Source organism: Condylura cristata, unplaced genomic scaffold (assembly GCF_000260355.1).
Source record: "Condylura cristata isolate star-nosed mole 26May11 unplaced genomic scaffold, ConCri1.0 scaffold00006, whole genome shotgun sequence".
Taxonomy (NCBI): domain Eukaryota; kingdom Metazoa; phylum Chordata; class Mammalia; order Eulipotyphla; family Talpidae; genus Condylura; species Condylura cristata.
The window spans coordinates 23,493,264-23,519,348 of record NW_004567107.1 but is presented as its reverse complement, the minus strand read 5'-3'; the positions used below and the strand labels follow the sequence as shown (position 1 = coordinate 23,519,348).

The window sequence follows — 26,085 nt, the reverse complement described above, 5'->3', positions numbered from 1 at the left end:
TACATATAATGGCACATGTCAGTCTTTTAAGCTTAAAAATAATCTTTTCCCAAACTGGGATTGACTTAGACTCCAAGTATAAAACGACTCTTGGCCTATAGCACCAACCCAGGCCCAGAGGAAAGCCAATTATGAACTTGTCTGTCCTTTGGCCATGGGCTTCCTGATATGACACGAGGGTCCTTTCCCTCTGGTTTTGTTCCCTGGCAGTATTGTGGCTTGGCACAGGGACCCATTCGACTGTACACTGCAGGCCTGGGAAATCAGGGACCTCTAGAGGTTAGGGTATTCTAGCAATTTTTACAGTGGAAAAGAAAGGAAAACATATGTGCCTTATTGTTTTTATCTATACAACTGTAACAAGACTCTACAAGACATAAGAAGGTTAGAATTATTGAAGTACAATTTCTCTGCTGGTTTTTTTCTTTGGAAACTGATGTGTTATGATAGGAGGAGCCTTAAAAGTCATCTAGTTCAATAGCCTCTCCATCTCCCAGAGTTAGGTAAAATTCAGTTTTAAATGCCATCCAAATGCCACGTTGTCAGACAAACTCACAGAAAATTAATAATGCTTTTCATTTTCTTTTTCTTAATTCATAAGGACAATTCCTGCCAAATGTTCAGGCTTATGGCTCTCCTCCTCTTCATAGTATGTTTAAGTTACACATTTTACGAATCAAAAAAATACCACTATGGAATTTTCATAAGCAATATCCGACCAATCAGTAAAACACAGTACACAGTGTGAAAATTTTAATTTATTCCCTTTCCAAGTATCCATAATATATACCCTTTAGCTTTGAGAAATGTGATAATGAAAATACCGACAGAATTGATCATATGTAAAGAAAAGAAAGAAAAGCACATACTACATGGGAAACAGCCCTAAGTCCTCTAACCTAGTAGTGCAAGTTAATGGTATGTTTCTGGCAATGTCACCTTTCACTTGATTTATAAAAATTTTACAGGACAGATTTAAAGCAAAGATAGGCCTCTGTTTTTGTTGTTTTTTTTTAACCCTAGGCTTTTTAAAAAGAGGCTATATTAACTGACATTGTATTTTGAGTCAGGGGGAGAAAGAAAATTAAAAACCCAAAACGTCTTTCAGTTTATTCAAAATAAAAATACACATAGAATTATGAAAATATAGGTTTACTATTTCCACCACGTAAGTTGATGCTGCTGTTTGAAAGGCTTGCAAATTGTTTTTCAAGTTTTTAAAGCTCATCTCGATCCCTCAATAAAGTATACCTATATTCACTGGGTGCTAGTTTCTGGAAGGAGCTCTCCGGTGGACTGCTTGCTACATCTTCACCTGGCTACAAAAGAAAGAATAAAACATCTTTATTTCAACATATTTTAGATTGTCATTGTATTTTAGTAAGAACTTGAGATGAATGGCTGTTACCTTATAATTATTTGCATAATAATTGGTAAGTTAGTTATGCCAAAGACAAGAATTAAGTTTGAAAATTGGCTGTCCCCATTTTCAATACCCTTACAAGGTCACATTCTCCAGAACAGGGCTGTCATATAGAGTAATTAATTATGGATTTATTGACAGTTTCTGAGACATGGTGGGAAAAAACAAAAGAGGCCTCACCTGAATACTTTCTAGAATATTCTGTAGATGCAGTACAACCCTGTCAAAGTTAGCCCAAACTCTTAGTTCTCTAATTTGTAACAGTCATTTGTAAGAGAATGAAATACCTACTTCTCTGCAGCTAGAGCTCTGACCTAGCAATTACCTGTATACCAGAAATTTTAAAGCTTAATGGACATAAAACAAGTACTTCAATGCTACAAGAAATTAATTTCTGTAGTAGTTTACTTGGGTACTAACAGTGAGCAAAAATACAGTGGAACTATCTAAGAATGACTTCCCAAAATTTCAAAGAATGTAGTCCTATCTCCACCCAAGTTCCTGATGAGAAATATGACTGTGTTAAACTCAGGCACACAACACACTACATGTAATGGCACATGTTCCCCTCCCCCAAAACATTTTTTATTGTTTACTGAGATAATACATCCGGTTAATCTGTCTAATAGATAGGTCGAAGCAAATAAGAACAATGACAAGCTACATCTTTCCTGAATCAGATAAAGTGCTAAGCAGGCCTACATTTCTGAGGACAACAAAAGTTCACCTGCTTTTATAGCTGCCTAATTATCAAAGAAAATCTGAACTCACATTCCAAGGAAAAAAAGAGTGTCATCAGATTTCTAAAGGGAACGCTTGACTCTGAACCTAATTTTACTAGAAGTTACCAGGTAAAGATAAAATTCTCAGGTAAATATATCTATATTATATAGCTTATATATGTGTGAGTATATATATATATATATATATATATACTTATTTAAAGAGCAAATAGAAAATACTGGCTTTATTGTAAAGCATTCTAAATTTCAAGTGGAAATGTTGTATTAAACTGTTAAGTTTCTAACATTATTAATACTGTATTAGTGAAGACTTATCAGGTAATTAGCAGGAATACCAAATCATTTTCTTTCTCCAGTGTGGTCAACATATCAATCACAAACAAGGCTTGAGCAATTAATGGAATCCACAGATTTCTTCACTCATCTGTCAGCTTCCAAATTCTACCCCTTACTTCTTTTTTAAAGCAACTGTGTTTAACCCTTTTATGATGATAGTCTACAGACGACATACATATCCAGACCACCTCAACTTATATGATCAAGAAACTATACTGTAACATTCTTGCAAGTTCTCTGAAGTTCTAAAACAATTTTAATGAATCTTAACAGAAAATTTGTATATTCTAGAGTCTGTTCAGAATTTCTTTACAATGACATTCAGGAGCAGAAGCTCTAAGTCTATGTAAGAGCTTTAGCTCCTCTTCAAGACAAACTAGAAAAACAAAACTCCCTCTAGAAAACAAGAGACCTACCTGCCCTGGGGCTGTATCAGTTGGGTCAGGCCCATGATGGAACTCTCTGTGCAGTTTTCCAGAATGTAAGTCAAATACAAACTGTTTGAGTTTTCCAGGAATTCTAAAATGGTCCAAAAAAAATTTAGATTAAATTATTAAAATAGACTTAGCTCTTTTTTTTACCAACTTGACGTCATTCTTTTTTTTACTTGTAACCTCCACCATCTTCTCATAGCTATCACAGACCAGATACATGATGAACATTTTTATACAGCTGAATCATGAGGTCTAATTCACACACTTGTTTCAAAGAAATTTCTCTATGGTTTTTTTTTTTTTAAAGATTTATTTATTCATATAGAACTGGGGTACAGGACAGAAATGCGGAGGGTGAGAGGATTCACCAGAGACAGAGCAGGGAGTAGAACAGGCAGATCGACGAAGTACACTGCTGAGGGGAGCAGCAGGCGGGTCAGGAGAGGTCTGCCACGCCATGTGGATCTCCTCCGGGGCAGGTGGGAATCGAACTCATGTGCAAGTGGCTTAAGCTTCTTAGTGCTGTGCTTTACCCCACTGCGCCACAAGGGAGGGCCCTCTATGGTTATTTTAACAGATACATTAGAGACTACAATGATGCTGTCCTAAAACTTACTTAATCATTCCTTATTGTTGGGCATTTATATATTCTCCTTACTTATCATATGGAATAACCACCACCAAAAACCAGTATGTTTCTGCAAAACCACATTAAAAAATAACAATGCTCAAGGGGAAAACAGTGTTAGTGGCCAACCATTACAAAAACTTGGTAGCTTTGTGACCAGAGTGCTACTAAGAGTCTGAAGTATATATTAGTACTATTCAGCTTCTGTTAGCATTTGAGTCTCACTAACCAAGTGACCCTGTATAGCCTTAACTTGGGAATTTACAAGTCCTTTTTTGAGACACAGGTCCTTGAAGGCATTCATTGCATGTAGAGATAGTTGTATCAAAATAATCTAAACTACGGTGTAGCATTTTATTTTTCTTTTTAAACACAGGGAAATTTCTTTATAATTTCTTCAATCATGCATACCTACACTGGATAGCTTAACACTGTTAAAAGCAAAGTACTGCTCAAGGCTTTGAAAGTAGTGTTTTGTTTTGTTTTTGAGGTCTTCTTATACCACTGCGGCATTCTCTTTCATGATGAAAATTTCCCTTGACGGCTTCAAAACATTCTGAGGAAAATAACACAACTCACTTCATTTCTCTGATTACCAATCATGTATTCATAGGTCAATAGTAGACACATGCAGTACAGACCATCCTGTGCTAAGTAATTTATGCATCAGCCTCTTTTCCTTTTATTCTTCCTATGAGTTGTATCTGATAAAATAGAATGTGAACTTTTCAACAAAGTGTAGGCAAATTGCACCTACAAAACATCATTTTTTGCTACTATTGTCTACATGTTTATTCTTTGAAGTCTCACCAGCACTGTTTATTATTAAAATTTGTTTTGTTAATTTGACAAAAGACTAGTGCATTTTAATTTACTCTTTGGAAGGTAGCAGTATTTTTCTATTGCTTATTTTAATTTATATTTTTGCTTGGATTGCCCACATGTCACTGAGATCTTGGTAATTTTAAGGTTCATTATATGTTTTAAGTGGAAACCCTCTGTTTTTCATATCTGTTACAACAATTAAAATCAGGTCTACTTTAATTTCAATACAATTGACTGACTTAAAAATCATTATTTTTTTGGTAGCAAAGAATAGCTGGCTTGTGTTAATATTACCAGTTTCTTTTTTCTTTTATTCTCTCCCAGGTCCTGCAAGTGCTGTTTCTTCCTTTCAATAACTCCTACTGAGATGTACCAACCAATAACTTCATTGTACACCCATTTTGGCTCCCCACTAGCTCCAATGCAACAGAGATCAGCAGGTGCCAAATGCACAGTTTACAAATACAAATGACTGTCAGGTAGCTCTATTGACAGAATGCCTCAGAAAGGTTCTTTGGTGCTGAAGAAATTGCACAAACACCAGAGATAAACAGTGAGAGATCAATTTAAATTTAATCTGACATCATCTACAATCACCCACAGCAAAGTGGCTAAAACATATCCATTCAACCCAAAGAATTGCAAATGGTTTATCTGTAAGATAAAGCCTTGCTAATTTGTAGAAAATCCAAAGGTGATCACAACTAATACAGTGAGAATTGATTCTGTTAGTCAAGAAATAATTTACAATTAAATTTTAACTGTAATAAATTTATGGAGAATATTCAAAACAGATTTTTCCTGAGTCAAAAGATGAGAGGAGTGAAAGAATTGTGAATAAAAGTCAAAGACAAGGGAGACAGGAAGTATCTGGTTTAATCTGGGAGAAGAGAAAGATGAGGATTAAAACTCTTTTATCTGAAAACAAAACAAAACAAAACCAAAAAAAAAACTCAGCTAACTAGCTGGCCGTCAGAAACTATCCATCAGTAACAATCAGTGAAATCAACAATGTGAGGAAAACAGACAACAAGCTTACTTGCTAAAAAGAAAAATAAATGGACGTGAGCCATAATAAATTCAATTATATTTTCACATATTAAGGTTTGAGTTTTGTAATTAGAACACTTAGATATTTCCCATTCTCTAAACACTATTTGGTCTTATTTACCATCTTTATTTTGATGAAAAATTTAGACACAGTGAAATGCAAAAATATTTACTGTATTATTAAATGAGTTGTGACAAATGTATGTAAGTTGAGAAGTGGTGCAGGCCAGCTAACACATGCTGTCTGACAAGGTCCGAGCTTGTGGGGACACATTCTTAAAATGTTAGGGGGCCCCAAAGCTGGCTCCTGTTGGGCCCCTCTATTTTGTTTTTTGCCACTCCTGTAATTGTAAAAACTTCTTCATTCAAATGCATCTGATGAAGTAAAAAATAATTTTACAATTTGCTGTTTAATAAAAGCAATTGGCTGTTATAGTAAAATCAGCATTGTAAAACAAGGCAGCACTAAGAACATGGTAAAAAAAATAACCCAGAACTCCTTTTTCTGCCCAGAACCGATAACCCAAATCCCATCACTCTACTATCTTAAGCTTTCTATTGTTCAGTCTTTAAATGAGTAATTTTACTTAAGCTTTCTATTGTTTGGTCTTTAAATGAGGAGCTCTACTATATCTCTCTTAGTGGTGGATTCACAAGAAACTTTTCCACCACAGCCCTTGGCTTTACTTCATCTCTTTTCACCTATAGGATGTCTCAAAGAGAATGTAGGTCATTAAATAGTACCTAGGGTTAAATGGGCTTCATTTTAGCAAATCTTTCATTGTGGTAAATATAGGAATGTTAGTCTTAAATTTTATGAATTTATGTGCCTGTTCTAACTTTAATAGATTGACTTTAAGAATAATAAATGTTATAATCTTAGCTGAAGGTCAAAATGACCCCAAACTGTTAGAAAAAAGGGGATGATTGTGATCTTTCTGCTTAATTCATATGCTAATGTTATCCCACTGCTTGCTTGTAATGTATAAATAAAGTCCTGCTGAGACCAGAGGCAGGAGACACTTGCACCCTAGACTCCCTGTCTCCTCATTCCTGCTCCCCCGCCCCCCCAAAATGGCTTGCACACACTTCACATCTCTGAAACTCTTGCGCTCCCCCTGTGTGTTGAGGCCGATCCCCAAAAGAGAAGTACAATTTTTTAACTTTAAATACAGACTTCAACTCTTAAAATTACAGTTTGTGGATTTTTAACATATGCCTATACATGCTACCTCCAAAAACAGGACACAAAAAAGTTCTATCAGACCCCCTTTTCTGAACTAGACCCTCCTCTTTACCACACTCCTGCCAACTACAGACCTGTTCTCTATTCCTATAGTTTCCCTTATCTAAAGTCTCATATACTGGAATCAATCATATACTGTGTAACCATGGCAATGGAATGATATAGTATTTGACCATAAGAATGGCATTTTTTGTAGTATATATACACAATGGAACATCACTTAGCAATTAAAAAAAAAAAGATAAACTCATGCCATTTGCAGCACCATGGATAGAGCTGGAAGGGCTAATCCTAGATAATTAAATCAGAAGGGAAAAGATTAACATTGGGTGTTTTCAATTATATGTGGAATATAGAAAAACCAAACAAATGGTCAAAGATAAATGCTAGAAGCTAAGGAAAGGAATGAGAAGGGGTGAAAACAAGAATATGAGCACAAAGGAATATGGTGATGGACTGTGGGTGCTTTGGTGGTGGGGAAACCACGGTGGCCACACCTGAGAGGAGAAATCATACATTGTGCAAAAATGAACAGTATACGAGAGTTCAGTTCTTCCACAGGTCCATAGTTGATATATACTAGGAAAGATTCCAAGTAAACAGTTAGATACATTCACAGTAGTTAAAATCTTATACTTGCACTGGGTGCTGAAAAAGTCACATCACAACACACTGGTTTTCATATGTACTGAAAACATTACTTTTTTGGTATTAATGCTTTAAGTTTAGGATTCTGGGTTTAAATATACTCTGATATGAATCGTAGCCCTGCCACTATTTAGTCGTGTGGCCTAGCTGGTTATTTTACCTTTGTAAGTCTCAAGTTTCTCTGAAATAGGGAATAGGCAAATAGAACACTGACTGCACCCTTCCCCTACACCCCGCATCAATGCCCACCTCTGGCATGGTAGGAGACAGCAAATCTGCTTTCTTTCCTCACCACAACCACATACTTCCTCCAGTTGACCCTAGAAATACTGAGTTACTAAGTAAAAATAATAGAAATCACAGTAATTTATGGAAACTGCTTATCATTTAAGCCTTAATTACCATGCAGCACAATAACAATTATGCAAGACATTAAATGTGTCAGATTCACATTGATGAATGATTTGATTTTTAACACTAACTTCTATCACACATGCTCAGTTTGTAGTTCACACAGCATGTGCCCTCCTTACAATTAAAAAATATTAGAAGAACAGTGCCTAGGAACAGAAACAGACACCTAAGGTAAAAATTAATTTCTTTCAAAGAGCTTCAAATATAGTCACTTCTCTTACCACCCTCCCAACTCCCTACACACTTGCAGGATATGAGGGGACTACTTCCCATTCCTAGGATTATAACTGGTTTGATGTACTGATAAATAAACTCAACTCAGGACTAATTTCTCATAGGCTAGAATGTTTCTTTCAGAGATGAATCCCTAGCCATTAAAATCACCTTTTACAAATGTTTCTATAAGGATATATCCAATAATTCTTGTAGTCAATCATACCATATTGTAGAGTGAAAAAAAAAAAAACTTTTCCATCCAAATAGAAAAGAATTACTGTTCCAACACAGTACTATTTCAAATACTCAAACAATTGTTTTAAGTTTTTGAGATATATAAAACTGTAATTAAAGAAATGAATACTTACAATACATCCCTGAAGTCTTCAAACACATACATATGCCTAAAGCTGTCAATAGCTATTACTGGGCAATCTGCTGGCGTTTTCTGTATGTGCAGAAGAGGATGTCTAAATTTGTCACAGTCAGCATGTAAAAAGTTTATTGTACCTTTAAAAGAAATAGAATTTGGATAGCTAGATTACAATTTCCTTCACCATGTCCTCAGTTCATAAGAAGTGACACACTTAAAAAGTTCAGCATACTTTAGAGTAAAAGATCACAAAAACTAACACCTCAATATTACAACACTGACAGGAGGTAGCTTTTAGCTCTTAGGGCAGAGCATAACTTCACCTTAGAAACTATATAAATTCAAACTAAATTCAAATGCTATAGTGACAGCTATTGTCTGCTTTGCAGATTACACAGATCTGGGGAATAAATTCCTGAAACTGACAGAGATTCTTTATGTCATCATCTTCATTTCATCAGGAATGCCCTTCCAGTTCCTACTGGCTGCTTAACCTAATTCAAGTCGCAAATACTTACTATACTTTGGGCATAGCTTGATCCCAATGCCTTTAGTTTATTTTGTTTGACCTTAATTTCTAACCATAGAAAAAAAGCTGGTGATACCTCAAATTCCTTTTGACACTTAGTAGTGTGGAAAAAAACTACTCAATTTTCTTTCATTTAGAAATAAAATACTATTTATTAGAAAGGAACCAGACAAATATATCAAGATGCTAGAAGATGCTACATCAAGGATTTCAACTTTTATAATATTGGATTTTATGGGTTATTTGACTTTAGGGAACTAAAACAATCATGGATTTTTGTTTTTTAAGACTGATAACTGACTCATCTATGCACAGAAGTGGGCTGTAGGCCAAAGGTGGGGGAAGTGGTGGATTCACCAGAGACAGAATGGGGAGCAGAACAGGTAGATTTGTTGAAATACACTGCTGAGGGGAGCAGCAGACGAGACAAGGCGAGATCTGCTGTGCTATATGTGAGTCAGCTCCCTGGCTGGGATCAAACTTAGGCTGCAAGGATGATAATGCTGAGACTTAACCCCTACACCACTAGGGAGGTCCAGTCATGGCTTTTTTTTTTTTAAGCCACTACTTCATAGTTCCTCTCTACTAGTACTCCCCACTTCCATATTTCTATGCAAATTTGGGGGCAAGAAGAATTATAGTATCTTAAGTTTTTAATACCAATATCTTTATGTGACTATAACATTAATAGTGTAGGGAAGGAGGAGAAAGAAACAAAGAGAAAGAAAGGATGAAAATCAACACCTTAAGCCGACTACCTTTTTCACTTATTAACTGTCGGGCTACTTCATTCTGGAATATTTCTAAACTTTCTGTATCTTCTTTCATGTGGAAGAGTATGAGAAAAGGCAGTCCTTCTTCTGTCAATTCCTATATAGAGAAATACTCAGTAAGAATCATTAGACCTTTCCATTCAATTCTAGCTATCTTCCAGGTACAAATAAATCTGAATCTAAACCATGTAACATGTAACACTTGCAACATCCCAGGAAATGAAGGTCCAGTTGTGTTAATAGACAGTAGCCTTAACTGAAAAAAGAATTCATTGTTCCCACCGAAAGCTTTATAGTGAGACTTGATCTGCCTTGTCTGATGTGTTAGCTGGTACTGCACATGGGGTACCAAGGGACATCCAGTTTTAGAAAATGAGTTGCTGAAGGGGAAAACTATGCTGTTTACCAAGATCTTGATTTTAGAGCGAGGCAAACATGATTACCATTTTCAGTTTTCACAAAAACTGAGTAGACCAACGATTTTAAAAAATATGATTTGTAAATGTGTGTGTATTCTAAAATTTACTGCAAAATCAACTTCACTTACAAGTGACCTACACCCAAAGGTGAAAAGTGTGTGATTCAGAGCAAAAGATAACAATTGCCCAACAGTTTTCCACCAATACATAATTTATCAGTATCATTATCAAATATTTACAATTACATGTGTATTTTTATATATATACATTGTGTGTGTATATATATATACACACACACACACATACATATACAAAAGCACCTTGAAAATTAAAGTGCTTTTTAAAATTGTTTTCAGAGAATAATAAATAAAAAATAGGTTAAGTAGTAGTGATTTTAATCATTTAATCTCCCTGACAAATGGTAAGTTCTGGTTCATAAGAAAATGTCTGAAAAGGACTGAATAATCAAATTATTTCCAAGTGTCTCCCTGTAATTTAGGAACTGCCTCAGCAGAAAGCACTATTGTCCTTTATCTAAAAAAACAAACAAAAAACAAAACAAATGGAAACTGGAACCTATCCTATAGAAGGTACCCTCCCCGCGCCACCCCCCCCAGTCCCTATCTTCATGTTAAAGCCCATTTCACTCATATATGTTATTAAGCTTATTATCATAGTTCTCTTCTTAAAATCGAAATATTAATTTGCACCCCATAAAATCCTCCATTTTAGCCTATACAATTTGATGGCTTTTATTCACAAGTTTGAAACTACCAGTACTATCTAATCCTCCAAAATATTCATCACAGCAAAAGGAAACCCCGTATTTGTTAGCAGTGATTTCCCCATCTTCCTTCCCAGTGGCACCTTGCAAGCTTACTTAAAAGTTGTTGCTTCTCTCTTTTTATCTCTGGGGCTCATAGTCCCCAACTCCCTACTGCTGCTACTCACCATGGTTCTGTCTTTGGACTTCTGTGCACTAGCCTGCCAATATCAACTATCACCCATCTCAATAACCTCTTACTGTATCTCTAAGTCCAGCTCCTACCTAAAATCCAAGCCTACATTTCAAATTTTCTATTTAATTTCTCCATTTCAAAATAAAACCAGTTCGTGGAACATTAGTGTACAACTCCCTCACTTTTAACCTTTTTTCTTCCCCATTTTCTGAGTATTTTTCTTTTAGTCCTTCTGTTTCTAAAAATCTTTTTTATTAACTTGATAATTCTTCCCAAGGTAGAAGTGAATTCTCTCCTCTGAACTACCAGAACATTTTCTCAGTTCCCCTCATGTGGTGGGGCATGAATTAATGCTGTATTATCTGTATCTGTGAACTACTAAAATGAAAATTCCTTAAGATAAAGAATCATATTTTATGGTTTTGCTTACAGACTTTTTATATACAATAATGTACAATTAACTTATGACTAAATAAATGAAAACACCAATGTTGCTGAATATATACTAAAGAAGACTCAGCAAACACCTTTTAGAAAATTTAAAAGTTAGAAAGCTGAAAGTAGAAACACATTTAATATATTACTTTTTGTTATATTTAACAAAAATATGGATGAATCAAAAACATGAGAAGTAATAAACCTTCATTGTTTTGAAAGTATGTCAACTGGTTTGCTAAATAAATTTAAATACATTAACATAGTGGCTGGTAATTTATGCTGCTTGGGTCCAAGTTTCCCTATATCACATAACATACTCTTTACCAAGCAGGTATTAAAAGATTCAAGAGAAGTATTATCAAGACACCCGAATTTACAAGTTAACAAATCTTTCCTCATAGTTTAAATGATTTATGAGTGGTTGGTTACAACATGTAATAAATCTAAGGAATGATTAAGTGTGCCAACTGGGGGAGAATATGTGGAGAACTGTTTAATTGCTTAAGATTTTTCCATGTCTATACTTTTAAATTCTGTATTTGAAACTATTCCTGCAAGAAATGTCAAAGCAGGTGAAATGGCCTGTGCTTCTGAAGACTAAATGAACTAATGCAATAAAAATGTAAGTAATTGAGTTAAACACACCTGAAGTCTGAGAGATAACTGAGAAAAGTAATATTTTCATTCAATAAATTGTAAGCAGAAAACTCTAATCTACTCTCTCTTTTGAAAGTAAGTATAAGATCAAACAGAAAAGACTAAGAATGATAACAATTCAAGTATAAAGACACAAATATCTTCAAATGTTTACTTTTTAAACCTTTGGCTTAAAGGCCCATTAAAACATTATTTGTAACTATTCTATTAATAAATGTTGTTTAAAAGTTTAAGCCCTAATTATGAATGTGCATAAAAAAGCTTAACCTCCCATTCTCTTCCAGATTTCTTATACTTAGACTATGGCACATCATCAACACCTAGTGGCCAAACACTCAAATTGTAGTAGTAGTACTCAAATTCTATGGATGTACCTACTTCTAAGAGTTTATTTTTTAGTACCAAGTGATAACAATTGGACATGAGACTAGATTATGTGTGATAGTTCCAACCTGTAACAAGCATTAAAAAAGGGAAGAAAACAAAGTTTTTATTCACAATAATGTACAGTTAACTGTATATTAAAAACAAAGATAAGTATTATTTCATGAAATTTTTGATTATCAGTATATATTAGAGAACATTTTTTTTCTACTGTGCCTTGCAATAAAAAAATGCATATTTTTGGCTAAGTCCTGTATCTTCCAGTATGGCAAGGATGGTAATAACACACTACTGAGAAAGACATTCACAGAAGCATAGAGTGGGCTGCTTTTATCTGCTCAGATGGGGAGCTAGACAGCTTCACAAAACTGCATATATAAGACAAGTACAATGGGTTTCAAGATGGCAGTTTAAAGAGCAGTAAGGACTTAGAATCCTAAATAAAGGAAAATAACTATTTTAGGAAGCAAGTTCTAAATCAACAATGAAAACACCCAACATAATATTATTAAACAGAAAAATATTCAGGTCACTATGCATGTCCTAAAATGTTAAACTGTGATATGAGAATGAAATGCTGTCAACACTATTCAGTTCTAGAAATAAAATTTGGGGGAAAGAGAGTAGAGTCAAATAATTTTAGAAAAATCTGTGGTAAAATAGTCAGGGAGGCAGAGGAATTTTGCTCTTTCAGAAATCTGAATTTACAGTAACACTTATCAGAAGGCTCATACCTCTCCATTTTCAAATGTTATTTCCCGAACAAGAGGAACACATTTATCTTGAATCCAATTGTAAGTCCCATCAAAATTTGTCATTGATCCCAAGTATACCATATCTGGAGCAGAATGCTGTTACAAAAAAAAAAAAAAAAATTTTTTTTTTTACCTGTATTACTGTAAGTGCATTTTTATAGCCATTTATGAACTCAGATAATCTACAGGGGATACAAAAGAACCAAAGAAACAAAAATGGTGAATTGCTTAGAAAGAGGGCCACAGATGTAACAAAGTTAATTATTATGTTATTATCAGGAACTTGATTACCTAACTATGATGCCTGAGCCTTCTGTTTTTCTTGAATTTGGGTCAAGTAACGTGTATCTACACCAATGGTATGCTACATGCACTATGAGGGGGAAACTATCCAAAAGAATTCTTATTTAGCAATCCCTTAGAGTTGAAAATGTTAGCAGAAATACTGGAGACTTCCAGTGAGACTGACTGGGAAAATACAAGATACTGTATATAATATAAGACATGACTTTCTCTAATATTAATTTTCTATAGTATCTTTTCAAATTCACTCAAAATCAATATAAAGAACCTAAAATGATGATTAAAATAGCTAACATTGAATAAATTTACTGTCTGAGCACTATCATAAGTAACGCATGTGTTATTTAATCCTTGAAACATTCTTATAAAGCAGGTACTATTATTATTGAGGCTAGTTTTATATGCTCAATTAACAAACTGAAGCACAAAGAAGCTAAAAATCTTTCCCAGGGTTACATAGCTAGGAAGGTAGCAACTCTGACATTAAAAGTCATTTTCAATCTATGTAATGACCACACTACATGGTGAGACATGGTACAAGATTTGATAATCTCAGATGGTAACACTATGTCAGCTACTATTAAGGAAATGCATTTGTAGATGGTATTTGTCTGAATTCAGAATAGGAAATGACTTAAGTAAAAAATTCATCATCTGACTACATAAAATAAAAAATTTCAGTGTGTCAAAAACTTACAAACATTAAAATGAAAATTATGAATTAAAAAAAAATCTGTGTGCACGTAGGTGTGGGTGTGTGTGTAACTACAATGACAGGCTATTAGGTCAATTCAGGATAACAAACACAGTGATGTTTTTGCCTCCTAATGTTGTGGCTACCAGTGTCTGGCCCTAAGCAGTTCCATCTAAGAAATATATTTAACTTCTTGTCCCAAGGATGAAAAGCAAACTAGCTTCTTCCTTATTTACTGGCAAATACCAGTGTAGTTTAATTCCAAGATCTAGAAGTGTAGCTGGTCTGATTTAAGTAGGGGTGATGCTGAAGTAATCTTAAATTTAGATCCCAGAATGAATGCAAAACAGAAAGGTGTTGGTAAACTCTGGCCTTCAGAGCATCTAGTCAGTCCCAGCTTGGCCACTAATATCTGTGTGATATTTTAGACTTCTGTGTCTATCTCCACTTTTACTCTGAAAGGTTTCGATTAGTACAAACGATGCCTCAAGGTTGTTTTCTATGGAAGAATTCTATGAATCTGTACACTTTAACACGTATAAAATGACAGATTATTACTATGCATGTACTCAAATTACACTTAAAATTATACATACTAAGAAACAGCAACTTACCCCTGGTGGTTTGTAGATTATGTTGTCTCCACTATATCTTTCTGGTTTTGAAACAGCCCTAATAGGAAGAGAGCAGTAAGTATGGGTTGGCCCTTAAAAGCTGTCTTGACTGCAGACTATTTCTAATAACCAGGAATCTAGGTCTCTGATGTGGTCACATAGACCAATCAAAAATAATTATTTGCTTTTAGTCAGACTCAACCATGAATTCCCTATGTTTTATTTTTTAATAAACAAAACCAAAAATTTTAACAGGTAAATACACCACATCCTGCTTCCTTAGAATATAGTTCATGAATGCGCATTTGTTAGAGCTGTGTGCTTGCTTCCTGGGCACAACAAAGTCTCTGAGGCATAAAGGCACTCAGACAGTATTCGTGAGTGAATTCTTCAACAGTTCAAGACAAATGCCAACTTTCCCTCTCTGTTTGGGTTAATACAACACAGATTTATCTCCAGTTTTGGACTACTGTACAAGAAACAAGGGCAGGGTGTGCTTATCTAGATTGCTGACAGTGGAGTCAGTCAAAAATTAATCACTTTCATTATTGACCACGTGCTTCCTTCCTATAATAGAGGTTTGGTATTGGTGTTGCGTATAAAGCAGTAAGCAAAACTATGATCTCTTAAGGAGTTTATATGTTGGTGGGGAAGGACAGGTAAACAAGTAGAGATCGTTCTGATAAGATGACAAGAACTTTAAGAATGATTCCATTTGAGAGAGCAAGAAAAAAATAGGAGCTAAAGTCAGGTCAGAAAACTAAGGTACAAAGTAAGGGAATTTAATGTAAAATAAGTGCAAATGGAGCAGAAACTGGACAGGGTTTTTATGAGAAAATGGTCACTGGATTTGGTCATTACGAAATCATTTTGTGATTTGTGCAGAGAGACGTTTCATTAGAGTAACAGGTGAAAGTCAGCTTCTAAGAAGTCAAGTTTGTTATTAATAAATTCAAGGTAGCCAAACATAAATTCATCTTTGAAAAAAATTTGGGAATCAAGATTAAAAAAATGAGATTATAGCTCAAAAGATAGAAGGGAAAGGTCATGAAATAGACAATCACATTTTTGAAAATAGAAAGTTCACCCAAAAAGGTTGAAAACACTTGAAAACAAGGACAACTGATAGATCAAAGCCCCAAGGGCTTTGATGGGACAGTTAAGGACACAGTGAAGGGCTGGCCTTGGAAAGGAACATTGCTTTACTAAAACATGAATAGAGACAAAAAGGTGGCAGAGATCAGGGATGAATAAAAGCAGTGACGCTCATGCTTCTTAAAGAGCATTGGAGTTTGTAGACCTTGAAGGCTAGTATTTTGCATGATGTAGGAGTGTTATATACAAGTACAATAAAAGATTAGTTGCTTGTTAATTTGTCAAGTCTTTTACCCATGCTCTGAAGTAGAGAGAAAGACTAAACAGACTTTTAAACTCTTAAAAAAGGTCAGAAATAGTTATAAAGACTGGCTGGTGATTTTATAAGAGGACTAAAATAGCTTTGGAGAGATCATCTTCAGAAAATGGTCACATTCAAGAATTTAACACAAAGCCCAGCTGACACACTACCACCTTCTCAGTTAAGACATACTTACCCAAATGCAGAAAGGAAGGCACAATCATCATGCAAAATATTTGCTACTCTTTCAAAAACTCTATAGTTTTCTGAGTCTTTTTGCTCAAAATATCCAATAATATTTCTTTTGCTGCGCTGTAAAATAAATCATGTAATTTTTAAGATACTTGTTATATCATTTACTCAACTATTAGACTGACTTCCCATGAAGTGTGATTATAATGTGCATTTGACTTTTAACACCTAGTCCAAAATTACTAGACTACAGTGTGCTGAAAACAATCTTAGCTATAATTAAATGTAATTATAAACATTTCCTAGCATTTTATTTTAAAATTTCAAGAAATAACTACTTAACAATAGTCTTTTCCTTAAGTAAAGTGACTAAATCTATACTGGGTTAAAATACTACAACAGTTTATAACCTATGTCTGTTGGTGGAGACTTGTCTCTCATACTCTTAATCTCTGGATATACCCAAAATGCAAAACCCTGGCCATTTTACCCGAGCCATTTCTCAGGGTTGTGCTTTGCAGTGAGCAACAGTGAAGATTAAGGTAATAGCTCCCTCCAGATAAAGAGCAAGCTTACTGCTGATTCTGAAGTGAAGTCCCTCAAACCTGGAGTTTTGTTTTGTTTTGTTTAAGATTTTATTTATTTATTCATACAGAACAGGGCCAGAGATGCGGAGGGTGAGAAGATTCACCAGGGACAGAGAGGGGAGCAAACAGGCAGATTGACGAAGTACACTGCTGAGGGGAGCAGCGGGCAGGTCAGGAGAGGTCTGCCACACCATGTGGACCTCCTCCGGGGCAGGCAGGGATCGAACTCATGCAGAAGTGGCTTCAGCTTCTTAGTGCTGTGCTTTAACCTGCTGCGCCACCACCAGGGAGGGCCCTGAGTTCTTTTATATAGCGACCACTGCCAAGTTCAGGCATCCATCCAGCTGGGCCCTCTGTGTTACCCCCATGGGCAGGGACACAGAAATAACCCAAAAGTCTTGCGTCCTCTGACAGAATCCCCACAATGGGAACTGGCTAACTTACCAGCTTATAATTATGTAGAGTAAAATTAAGCCTCAGACCTGACAATGAGGATCAACTATTCTTTTATTTAAACACTACTATAAAAAGGGCTTGCTAAATGTATTATTAAGGAGGGGGGGCTATTTTAGAAGAAACTAAAGGTTATAAAAAAGAGCTGCTACAGGAGTATCAGATAATACAGGGTACAGAACACACTGAGTTTCTCCACTAAAGAAAATATGGAAGCACAGGTTATGTGTACCTGACATTAACATCAATTTCTTCATAATCAACGCTCTCTATGCCCTCATTTAATTCAAATTAGTGTAACTTTTACTGTATGTTATGTATTTTATCTGAAATTCAATAAAACATTGAGAATTCAAGAAAAATTCAACTTACTATGTATATATATATCAAATTCATTGGGACTAACATAAGGATGTCTAAGTTCTTTGATTAAATAAGAATTTATTTACATTAATCACACCAGGCAATGTTCATTTGATTCAGCAAAGTTAACAACTTACATCAAGAGTGGTGACTTCTGCTAAGTCGTGAAGTTCTTGAACAGGGTCACTTTTTTGTTGCCTAATGTAATCTGCAAGTGCTTTCACAGATCGCTGACCCCTGTACTCTCTCTTCATCATCATCCCATTACGAAACAATTTGAGAGTTGGGTATTTGCTTATCCTATATCTCTGGGCTATATCAGCTAAAAGGGAGAAAAAAAAATAACAGAACTTTACCCTTGTCTTGGTCTAAGTCAATTAGCTCAACAGTCAAAAATCTTCACATTCTGGTTCATATAATGCTTTTTCAGTGTCAGGCTCTACACATATTAATACCACACTAGCTAAGTAAATTGCAGCAACTCATCATGCCTCAGTTTCTCATCTGTTAATTAGGGGATGTTTTCTAATAATTTCAGGATTATTTTGTATGTGTGTTTTTAATTTCAGGGTTACTTTAAGAACTAAGTGATATAATACAAATATATGATGAACATTTAAGGAATTAGAATGCATAAAAATCCAATTTGAAAAATAGCCATTCTAGGCAGTTTTTATGTGAAGATCTCAGAGCATTTACTAAAGAAGATTACATTTAAACAATTCTCAAATGTTAGTAACTAATACTTGATTCTATGCTAGCAGAGTAATAATTTATAATTCTCAGTATGCATTACACTTTGTCTACAGTGAAATGCAAAATTCAGCAGGGTATGCAAAAAAAAAAATCCTTTTATTATGACTTACAGAGATTCTCCAGTAGTGGAGATTAAATGAAAATAAAACCAACTCATTAAAATTTGTGCTTATACAATTGTAACAAAGTAAAAATGAAAATCAACAACTATAAACCAGAGATATCCTACCAGGATGGAAAGGGAAAGAGGAACAAAACTGGGCTGGGGAGAGCACACGGGACTATGGTGATAGCACATGGGTGAACTGGTAGTGGGAAATCCACAGGGGTTACAATTGAGATGAAAAATGTACAAAATGAAGAATGATGTAAAAAAATATATACATACATATAAAATTATTTTAATTGTAATAAGTAAAATTTGTGCTCATAGTTCCAAATAACAAGCTAAATCAAAGTGCATGCTGATGTCATTTCTTGGAGTGACAATCACTAAAATATAGGCTCCATCAGAACAGGAGAACCTTTAAATTTTTCTGCTATTACTTTCAAGAGGTGGCAAATAGAAAAAAAATCAATGTTTACTAGACTCAGGAAAAACGCAAATGCCTCATTAGTCATGTATGAGAATGAAAAAGATGCAATTACACATTTAAAATAAAGAGAAATTTTATTGTTGGAAAATAATTTTTGGAATTGTTAATGATTAAGTTGGTACTATAAAATTAAGGATCAAATAAGTATAAGTCTTTTAAGATAAACAGATACTTCTTTTAAGGCAAAGGCCACAAAGGCTTAGATTTACCCTACTAACAAGAAAACAACACAGTCATGGGGTTGTACTGTACAGCATGGGAACTACAGTTAATTGTACTACATTGTACCTTTGAAAGTTGCTGAGTAGATCTTAAAAGTCCTCATCACAAAAAAAATATACTTTTGTGACTATGTATAATGACATATATTTACTAGACATATTGTGGTTATCATTCTGCAGAGCATACGAAACAAATATTAAATCATTATGCTGTACACCTGAAACTAACATAAGATTATATGTCAATTATATTAATTTTTTAAAAAGAGCCATTTAGAGAAATAATAAAAAGGGACTTACCATCCCAATTAAAAAACCACACATTAAAGTCCTCAGCATACAACAAATTGAGACCTAACATATTATAAAATTTTCTCATGATGTATACATCAAAAACTTCTAGTAAAAATGATATTAAAATTAGGCTAACTAGGTTTTTTGTTTGTTTCCTGCCTACTCCTCCCTTCCTCCCAAGTCAGACTGTGGCATGTAGCATCTCATTTCTTTTGTCAAAAGCCTTGCAAGCTTTACTACCCTACAATCTCCTACAAATGGACCCAGAGAGCTTGTTAGAAGGTTTCAGCAGTAGAGCACAGCTACTCACACATATACCCTTGACCTAGGATGGGTCATTCTATTGGGGAAAGCTATCTTCTTCAACCAAGCTTTAGGAGCACTTGGAACAGGAAGGGGAAAAGGAGATACCAAACTAGTCAGCCAGATGAGCTAAATCAACCCAGGCCATCAATGGGGTGACAGACAGTTGTATCAGTCAATGCTATATATAGTACTATAGTCTGAAATGTGGAAATGCCTTTTAAAAAGTTACCATTTTCACCAATGTCCAACAATAGAATACTGGTTAGATAAAGTATGAGGGCCCCCACACAATGAAGTACAAAACTATTATATAAAAGAATGAAAAACTATCTTTATATATATCTTATCAATAACAAACATGAAACACCAAAGGGTTCTCAAAAACTTGCAAATCACACAGTTCATAAAAAAAAAAAACAAAAACAAAACAGAACTCATATATAACCATGGATCAAAGATGAAATCACAAAGGGAAATTGGCAAATATTTCAACTGAATGGTAATGAAGATACATATCAGAATTTATACCATGCAGCCACTACTACATTTAGAATGAAACATGAATATATTAGAGGGGAAAGGCTGAAAAATAAAAAACAAGGTATTAATCTTTAAGAATTATTTTTAAAAATCAGAAACAAAAATTAAGATGAAAAGCAGAAACTCAGATAAACAACATTAAAGACAAAAAAAAGGGGAAAAAAGGGGGGGGGGCAAAATCCAGTTCTTTGCAAAGGATAATAAAATTGAGAAATCCCTGGCAACTGAGAAGAGAGAAAACACACTTTGAGGAATTCAGCAGAGCTTTTAACTTAGAGAATATTATCAATAACTAAATGACAGTAAATCTCAAGATTCAGATAAAATGAAAAATGCCATAGTAAAAATACAAGCTGAGACCAGGATGAATAGAAAATCTAAATGTTCCTAAATTTGTGAGTAAACTGAATCTGTAATTTAAAGCCTTCCCACAATGAAAATTTAATTTCTAGACAGCTTCATCAACAAATTCTAACAAACACTGAAAGAGTCAATAATGCTGTCTGTGACACAATTTGGTGAATATAAAACTTCAGGACATGATGAGAAAATGCTATTAGTCTCCCTCAAAGAGACAGATGCAAAACTTGAAAAGAAGGAGAAAAACATTTGACAAAATCAAACATCCACTTGAGCTTAAAATTTTTTGGCAAACTAGGGTTAGGAAGAAACTTCCTTAATCTGATAAAGGCTATCTAAATAAACAAATGCCATATAAATCAATAGTGAAACACCAAAAGCTATCTTGTGACAATAAAGAAAGAAAAAAAAGTCGAGGTATAATTTCTATTTAATAATATACTGTATTTTTTAGTGTAATAAATGATACACTGGAAAGGAAGAAATAAATATGTCATTATTTACATATGATTTTACTGGGTCCATAGAAACCCCAAAAAGCAATCTACAAAAGGATTTCCACTTCCAGGTAGGATGTAGTAGGTAGCAGAAATCTAGTGCTACTGCTATAATGAGAAAAAAAGATTTTTTTTAAATCATATTTTTAAAGGCATCAAAGACTAAATTAATTGAAATTTTAGGGAAAAATGAATATTCCTAAGTAAAGATGATTCATTTTTTTTGCTTCCTAAGTTGCTACTTGGAAATTAAATCAGCAATTTGTGTAGATTTAGAGCTAAGGACTATACTGGCATAGGCTGAAAGAAAGATTTAGTGAGGCATTTCAGTTACCTGAGCTGGAAGGGTGAAGAGCAAGATCCCTAAGACTTCAGTGATTTCCCCCAGGACTTCGCTGAGTACAGGAGTAGCATACTAAGTGAGAGATGTGCCAGAAAGAATAAAATTTCCTATGTTCTATGGTGTTTAGGAGACTGTAACTTTGTGGAAAGGGCTGCATCAGCATCAAACATACAGCCAATATGTTTGCCAAATTTTGAAGCTGTACATGCAAGAAAACATCTAGATGTTGAAGAGTACCGAACATTTTAAAGACAAACTACAGGAAAGATTTGTGGTACATATTAGAGGCAAGTTATCAATTTTAGGATTTGCAAAGAACCAACAACAAATGAGCCTCTGAAAAAAAAAAAAATGGCTTAAGATGGCCCTCCCTGGTGGCGCAGCGGGTTAAAGCACAGCACAGAGAAGCTAAAGCCACTTCAGCATGAGTTCAATTCCCGCCTGCCCCGGAGGTGACCACATGGTGCGGCAGACCTCTCCTGACACACCCGCTGCTCCCCTCAGCAGTGTACTTCATCAATCTGCCTGTTCTGTTCCCCACTGTCTCTGGTGAAGCCTCTCACCGCCCCTGAGCCTCTGGCCTGTACCCCAGTTCTATATGAATAAATAAATACATCTTTAAAAAAATGGCTTAAGAGAATCAATTAATGAAAGAAACATATGACCAGTTTATAGAGACATGCTTAATTATAATCAAGAAGTTAAATTACCAGGTAACATTTTGTCCATCCTATTGGGAAAAGAACTTTTTTTTTTTAAGATTTATTTATTTATTCGTACAGAACTGGGGTACAGGCCAGAGATGCGGAGGGTGAGAGGCTTCACCAGAGACAGAGTGGGGAGCAGAACAGGCAGATCGACGAAGTACACTGCTGAGGGGAGCAGCGGGCGGGTCAGGAGAGGTCTGCCGCACCATGTGGTCACCTCCGGGGCAAGCGGGGATCGAACTCTTGAGGAAGTGGCTTAACTTTCTTTGTGCTGTGCTTTAACCTGCTGCGCCACCAGGGAGGGCCCAGAACAATAACTTTTAAATGTTCAATAGTATCAAGCTCTGGGAAGGGAAAGTACTCCTAACAATATCCAATTTATGCGCATATCAATGTTAGTAGGGCTAAAACTCTCTTGGCTGATGCCTAAATTGCCAGCAGGAAGTTATGAACTTTTTTTAATCCCCAAAATATTTGGCAGGAAGGATTCAAGACCACCAAGAGAGGAAGGAACTAAGCTAATAAGAAACATCCATTTTATACTAGTGGCCTAAGGGTCAGCATAAAAACAGACAGCAAGAAGAGCTACTTAAGAGGATGCAATGCTTTTAACTTTATGGTGATGAATAAGTAGACACAATGGAAAAGCAGTGTGCAGACAGCAAATATGCAAAGCGAGCAGTAAAATAAACACGGTTTACAGATGAACTCTACAGTTTAAATGCTAAGTTGAGAGTAGAATTTTATTCCACCCATTAGAAGCAGCTACTTAGCAGTAGAGCTGGGCTTAAATATATTCATTGAGAAGTAGAAGAGAAAAGAAGCTATTGAAATAGTGGTGACAGAAATAACAAGTCTGTTCACAAACTCAAACATTACAACCTTAAGGTTGCCTTAAAATTCCGGTTTTGGATAGCAAAAGAACAAATTAATACTAGAGAACTAAGGGAATAGATACTTGCTTAATTCTCAAACATCATGACAGCATACATGGTGCATAATGAGGTGCCTTTTAATTATTAAGAAATCTTAACATTACATTAATCAATAAATTCAGACATAAAGGTCACTTTTTACAAGCTTTGGTCAAAGTGATATAAAGATAATTACAATGTGACATTCTGACAATATAACAAAGAATGACTTAGGGGTATAATAAATGTTTTTTTTTTATTAACTGGATGGATCAAATGTTAAAATGGATGTCAAAGGAATTATAAATTTCAGAAGGTTAACTGTGATGATTGAAAATTAACATGTATTCTTGCTTCAATGGTCACTTAACTTTTTTCCTTGATGGGTTCTGTCTGCCTGCCTACCTCACTAATGCCCAGCAGGATTCCAAACTAGGAAACTGCCTCATGCTCTTGTCTTAGCAATGTTCCTCCCTGCTATGATTATCCATGGCAAACAGGTAGATCAGTTTAAACAGAAAGGTCTTACTGTTCTTCTGGTTCTGGGATAAGGACCACTGCTATCAATGTATCTTTTGCCTCACCTAAATCATGCCCTTCCTCAAAATGTGAAAACAAAAACAAAGTAAAAACATAACTGCAAAATAAATCTATAAGCAGAAAAATTACAAAATAAAGCCTAGAAACTTACTCAGGTTTCAGACTAAACGTATTTGTTCAAATTGTTTTATGTACATGAGTTCTTGTGAGTGTGTGTGTGTGTGTGTGTGTGATGAGGATGGGGAACAAAGGTAAATTTCATTCATTAAGTTAGTATAAAGTGATGTTATGTTGAACATACTCTAGTCATAATAAGTGGGAACAGTTTAGAAGAGTAAGTGGTATTGGCTATAATCCCTTGTTTTCTTTTTCTATGGTTGAGGTATAGTTGATATATTAATTTCAGATGCATAACATGTTTTGATAGTCATATTATTGTGAAATGATTGTCACAGTAAGTCTTGTTAACATCTATCACCATACATGGTTGTAATTTTTACAGTTTTTTGTACTTTTTAAATTGAAATAATTTGACATGTATTTATGTTGTTTTAATAAGGTATGCATATTGAATTGTTACTTTTATATACTGCAATATTGTAATATAACTGTCATTGTAGTATTAAATAACATCTCTATCAGTTCATGTAATCATGATTTTTTTTTGTATGTTCTGGGGAAAATCAGTCTCTTACCAAGTTTGTTGTTAATACAATATTGTTATCCGTAATTATTTTTGTATTTTTTTTAAGATTTATTTATTTATGCTGTACAGCCCAAGATGTTGGGGGGGGGGAGGATTCACCAGAGACAGAGTAAGGAGCAGAACAGGCAGATATTCTGAAATACACTGTTGAGTGGAGCAGCAGGCAAATCAGGAGAGGTCTGCCATGTCATGTGGGTTACCTCCCTGGCCAGGGATCGAACTTATGCTTCAGTGACTATGATGGTGTCATAATGCTATACTTTAACCCACTGCGCCAGAGAGGACCCTACTTTTGTATTCTTAATGCCTCATTTATGCTAGATTTTATACAAGATCTTCTACATCTAACATGGAAAGCATACAGAAAAGAGTAGCTCTGGTACTTGGGACCAAGTGCGACATTACTCCAGGACAATTAGAAAGTACCATTCTAAACACACCAGCAGAAGTCTGAATGTTCTGAACCAATTAGCAAAAAACAAGGACAGTGCTTGCTAAGTCCCATATAGCCTATAGCCAGTGGAAGTCAGTAGAGAAATTGGCCCTACAAGGGGCAAGCGCTGATTGAGGGGAATGACTTAGGCAGCATGTCCACCAGGAAAAGTAACAAATCAACTTCCAAATCACATTCACATAACTTACTACAGTGATAACTGTTCTATTTTATTATAAGCTAATCTCTTATTGTGACTAATTCACAAATCAAACTTCATCCAAGGTATGTAGGTACAGGAAAAAACAATATACATAGGGCGTGATACTATCTAGTTTCAGGCATCTACTGGGAGTCCTGCAACATATTCACTATAAGGTGGGAGGGGGATAGGACTACTGTGTATGAACATAAGTTGTTTTTCCAAAGTGATTTGCAAATTTTTTCTCCCATTCCACTTTTGTTTTAAAGATTTATTTATTTATCCATACAGAACTGGGATACAGGCCAGAGGTGCAGGGCGATGAGAGGATTCACCAGAGACAGAGTTGGAAGCAGATGTACTGAAATACACTGCTGAGGAGAGCAGCAGGTGGGTCAGGAGAGGCTGCCACACCATGTGGGTGCAGGCCGGGGATTGAACTCATGCTGCAGTGGCTACTGATCACTTCACAGTGATGCGCTTTAACCTGCTGCATCACCAGGGAAGGCCCTCATTCTACTTCTGAAATGTCTTTTAGTGGTAACACATGAAGAATATAAAATCTGTGATATTTACCATTTTTAATTGTGCAGTTTATTAGCATTAATTATACCAACATTTCTGTACAACAGGCTCCAGAATTTCATCTTGCTTGTATCAACAACCTTCTGTTCCTTCCTTCATTCCATCTAGTTTTGAACCTCAGCAGAAGACAGGTGAGCTCTGGTTTCTATGATTTGAAATGCTTTGTTAGCTGTTCCTACCTAGCACTGGGGTATAAAACTGTAAGTTCTCAGTATGTTTGTTGAACTGAAAAG

General features: G+C 35.1%; 1 protein-coding gene across 1 annotated transcript in view; it reads right to left on the bottom strand.

Annotated features, from left to right (window-relative positions):
• Window positions 1-738: 738 nt before the first annotated feature.
• ERP44 (endoplasmic reticulum protein 44) overlaps window positions 739-26,085 on the bottom strand; it is a 64,600-nt gene continuing 39,253 nt past the window's right edge. Inside the window, exons 5-12 of the mRNA XM_004677479.2 lie at window positions 17,990-18,174; window positions 16,454-16,569; window positions 14,862-14,919; window positions 13,230-13,346; window positions 9,624-9,735; window positions 8,332-8,473; window positions 2,919-3,021; window positions 739-1,319 (exon numbers count right to left, since the gene is read on the bottom strand). Coding sequence (XP_004677536.1) covers window positions 1,218-1,319; window positions 2,919-3,021; window positions 8,332-8,473; window positions 9,624-9,735; window positions 13,230-13,346; window positions 14,862-14,919; window positions 16,454-16,569; window positions 17,990-18,174 — 935 coding nt within the window. The 3' untranslated portion in view covers window positions 739-1,217. The remainder of the gene's footprint in view (window positions 1,320-2,918; window positions 3,022-8,331; window positions 8,474-9,623; window positions 9,736-13,229; window positions 13,347-14,861; window positions 14,920-16,453; window positions 16,570-17,989; window positions 18,175-26,085) is intronic.